This window comes from Buceros rhinoceros, unplaced genomic scaffold (assembly GCF_000710305.1).
Source record: "Buceros rhinoceros silvestris isolate BGI_N320 unplaced genomic scaffold, ASM71030v1 scaffold6109, whole genome shotgun sequence".
NCBI classification, from domain to species: domain Eukaryota; kingdom Metazoa; phylum Chordata; class Aves; order Bucerotiformes; family Bucerotidae; genus Buceros; species Buceros rhinoceros.
Window position 1 is genome coordinate 131,610 of NW_010432169.1, and position 4,516 is coordinate 136,125.

Below are 4,516 nucleotides of genomic sequence, written 5' to 3' on the forward strand. Positions count from 1 at the left end.
GTGGGCGGGGACACCTTCCGCTAGAGCAGGGTGCTCCAAGCCCCGTCCAGCCTGGTGCTGAACACTTCACTTAAAACATACCGTATGTGGCTAAACGCAAAGTTCGGTAGATCTGGAAGCTGGAGTATTTTGCTCTTCTGCACCTGAACAAGCTGCTGCTGGTGTTCAAAGCTCTACGTGGCTGGTCACTGTTTGACAGTGACGTTATAAAAGCACGTTTTTGTAGCGAGGGTGACCGAGCACTGGCACGGACTGCCCGGAGAGGTGGTGGAGTCGCCATCCTCACAGGCAGTCAGAAGACATCTGGACATGCCCAGAAGAGTCATCTCCCCTGAGAGACCAACAAGCGGGACTCAAACAGCAGTCAGAAGGTTGTGGCACTCTCAGAAGCAGCAGGGGGGGGTGGCCCTGTAAAAGTGATTTCCGTTGGTGCTGTTTTGGGGGTTTGTTTTGTGTTCGGTTGTGCGAGGTGGTGTTGGTTTGGGGTTTTGAAGGACTACTGATGAAAAGGAAGGACCTGTCATATTGCAGCATGCTGTGGTTGTGTGGTCAGTAAAAAGTTTGTTTATACCCTGCAATTCAAAATCTGATCCTCAGCTGGGAATTAGAATCTCTTCGTTTTGGAACTTTGCTGTGTAGTAAGTACAGGAGTGATGCTCCCAGCCCAGCAGGGACCTCAGACATTCCCTCTTTGCTCTGACTTGAGAGGGACTGTTCATAATGTGTGTAGCTGTGTGCTGTATTCCTGCCGGAAATCATGGCTGGGCATTAAATGGATGCATATACGCACACATGGATATATGAAAGCGTAATTCAATTATGTTCTCTTGCTCCAGTTCTGCATGTGAAATAATGCACAAATCTGGGGGAAATAATGTACTTTCATTGTTATTCATCACAGATGAGTGAGTTGTCAAGGACACGACTTTCTGCCTCTACTTTGATATTGTTATTAAAGTATTAGTTTTCTTTTGCATTTCCAGTAATCCCTAAAGCCACTTGTGACATTTCCTCAATTCTGCATGCCCAGACTAAATACGCGTATTTGTCTGACTATCGTTACAACGCACACTGGTGTCAGTTTTCTGTACGCGACATCAGTGACAGAAATCTAGAAATCTTTTTCCTCCCACTGTAGCATCTGCCTCAGACTCCCCCCCACCCCAGGCAGCAGCAGGGACTCTGCTCCTTTTGCATTCAGGTAACACCTGCATGGGATCTTTGGTCAGGAGATGTTCCGGTCTCCCTGCTGATGATCCCGCGGCAATTCCATTTAAACAGGGAGCGCTTTGTTACAGAGCCAGGTCGTTCTGGTGAAGGTGCTTGGTAAAGTGGTGGTGTTGAGCGTGTGTAATGATGACTTAACAGCTGCTGTCCGTGTGCTGGGTCTGAGAAACTTTTGCCCCAACCCGTAATCAAAACCCGTGCGTGTTGCACGCTCATTTATTACTTCATGAGGGTTGGTATACATAGAAGCCACATTATGTTGTGAACATCCATCTGTATGTCATCAGTGCCCAAGCTGTCTTGTGTGCGTGTGTTAATACCAGGTAAAAAATGGATGCAGCTCTGATTTACACCCTCTGTGTGACTTGGCTAGCAGGGCTGTGCACGGTGACCCGGCGTGCTTCCAGTGGCGCCCTGTCGTACGCGCTGTTGAGGTCCCAGCCAGGCTCTGCAGCCCCGTGAACTACACTGGATGCCGAAGCAGCGCTTGTGCACGAAAGCCACTGAATTGAAGTCCCTTTAAAAGGGATGCAGCTGCAATGTGAATGGGGACCTGAACAGTTCCCTCGTCATGAGTAGTGCCTTGTTCTTCGCGGGGAAGAGCCCGCAGCGGCACTGCGGCTGTCTTTGTCCCCTGGCAAACCAGGCGTGACTTTGAACTGTGGGGCTCGCGCTCACAAACCCCTGCTTCTGAAGAGCAGTGAGGATGCAGAGCTCTTTTGAACACTGGGCCGTTCTCGTTGCGATGCCCAAATACGATGTTTGGAAAGCTTGTTCGACACGCTCACCCGCGGAAATATTTACCAAAGCTTGCCGTTGTTTGATAAGGAATTTTATTATTCCTATCACAAGGTTGAAAGAAAGCTTCCGCTGGGCAGGTTGCCTGGGGCAAAGGTTCTGGCTGGGAGATGCTTTGCTTGCCAAACCTGGATGGTCCAGCATTTGTCTTGTTAATCCTGATGGCTCGTAGTTGTCCAAGAGAGACCCCAGATGGGGTGAAGCTTTGGGGGTAATAACACACTCCATTTCATATTGACTCCTTTTGGCAGGGTAGTTGTGGTGCATTAGGAGTTTGGGGGAAATCTGTATGATATCGTACAGATATCATAGCACCTCCCGTGTCTCCATCAGTTTTGGTATTGTGCAGCTGATTGGCTTTGGTGCTTGATGTTTCAATCCAGTTACTTAACACTCTCAAACCCGTCACTCTTGACCTCTACAGGAAATTGAGGATATTGCTTATGATTCTGCATATGTGTGTCATGTGTCTTTGTGACCTGAACCATGTCTCAGGGTTTTACAGCATGAACAGATGGAGCTCTGGGGCTAAAACCTGAAAAAATTCAGACAGTTTAGTTAAAAAAACGTAGACTATTTAGTTTATAGAGAACACCCAAAGAGTGCTGGTGGGGTTCAATCCAGTTGGGAACCGGTCACGAGTCTTTTTTTTCCCAGGACTGGGTATTGGGGTCTGTTTTCTTTGATGTCATTATCAATGGCCTGGATGAGGGCATTGAGGGCACCCTCAGTCAGTTCACAGACAACACTAAGGCAGGTAGGTGTGTTGGTCTGCTTGACAGTCAGGAGGCTCTACAGAGGAATCTAGACAGGCTGGATCAATGAGTCAAGGCCAACAGTATGAGGTTCAACAAGACCAAGTGTCAGGTCCTGCCCTTGGGTCACACCAACCCCCTGCAATGCTCCAGGCTGCGGGAAATGCAGCTGGAAATGGCCCAGGGAAGAGGACCTGGGGGTGACAATAGATGAGGCAAGTGGTGCGGTGGATGCGGTTCTATCCGCAGTTGCACCACAGAGTGCTGCTAATTCCTTGCTTCCAGGGTTCAACACCCAGTGTGCTGGCGCCCATCCCACACATTATACGTTGCTTCCCAAGCGCAGCCGCGGGGCTGTCCATACACAGCCCTGTCTGCGGTTTGACAGATGATGATGACTGAGCAGGGTGAGAAATATGATGTCGGGGGAGCTCCCTTCTCAGAGGGCATGTAGTCACACAGAGCGCGCTGGAGCGGATGTGTCTTTGCTGATCTCAGTTAGCTTGAGTGTGCTGGTCAGGACCAAGCATACCACCGACATAGCCCCGCTACACCTTTTCTCTTCCTCTTGTGTTTTGCAGCATCCCCTTCAATTAAGCTTCTTGTGGATGACCCGATAGTGGTGAACCCTGGAGAAGCAATCACCTTAGTCTGCGTGACGACGGGAGGGGAGCCAGCCCCCAGCCTGACATGGGTGAGGTCTGCCGGCATCCTGCCCGAGAAGACGGTCCTGAACGGCGGCACTCTAACGATACCCGCCATCACATCGGAAGATGCCGGCACATACAGTTGCATCGCCAATAACAACGTTGGAAATCCTGCCAAAAAGTCCACCAACATTATTGTAAGAGGTAAGTCGAGCTGGCAAACTACTGACCTTCATCTTGGGAGATGAATTGAATCCTAATCTGACAGGACAGCAGTGTTTACCCAGAGGTGTCCTCTGCTCCCAATTCTGGTTATTCCTAATGCTGTGTGAGATGAGTTAGTGTTGGCTTCAGGTAGCCAGTGGCCCTTGTGCTGGGCTCAAACCCCTTAGCTGGAACAAGGGTGGCCCCTCGTATTTTGAAGACACAGTGTCTCTCCCATCCAAACTGGAGACAACTGGTCACTAAAGGACACCACGTGTTCTAGGCATTGCCTGTGCTGATCCCCTGCACACGCTGTCTCCGGAGCTCCTGGACAGGCCATTGCCTACTTCACCCTTCTCCTCTTCCTCGTCAGCTGAACGTGGTATTGGAGTTAAGGCTGTGGTGCGTGCTGTGAATCAGCTGCCATCAGACGGCTGCTCCCTGGGTAGGCGCTTCAGATTAGTACCTGTGCTTTAATTACACTAACGAGCAGGAAGAATGTCTGTCTGGGATCAAAGGAAGAGAAGAGTACTCGCAGAACTGTTACTGCCAGCTGGAGAGGGGCTCTCCTGCTTGTTTATCGCTTTCCAGGTCACCTCAGGGACACGGCCGGCTGGTTTGAAGGAGGAGTGTGGTTGGCTGCTAGGCATCATCAGGGTGGATCAATCTACCTGAACCAAACAGTTCATCTGAAACTAATTTTCTATAATCTAATCTGTGAGTGGTAGTGAAACATAAACTCCCACGCCGCAGGAACTTTAAATAACGGCATGTGATTAATCACGCTCGGGAGAAACTGCTGTATAGGGAGCCAGTGGTGTGAATATTTTATGAGAGCCATAACCCCTGTTCGCTGCTCGTTGCCCAACACATCACACTGTTCAG

At 49.9% G+C, this 4,516-nt stretch overlaps 1 protein-coding gene across 1 annotated transcript in view; it reads left to right on the forward strand.

Annotated features, from left to right (window-relative positions):
* Positions 1-4,516, forward strand: part of MDGA2 (MAM domain containing glycosylphosphatidylinositol anchor 2) — a gene marked incomplete at its 3' end in the record, with an annotated part of 126,341 nt that overhangs the window by 63,683 nt on the left and 58,142 nt on the right. Inside the window, exon 5 of the mRNA XM_010143676.1 lies at positions 3,362-3,631. Coding sequence (XP_010141978.1) covers positions 3,362-3,631 — 270 coding nt within the window. The remainder of the gene's footprint in view (positions 1-3,361; positions 3,632-4,516) is intronic.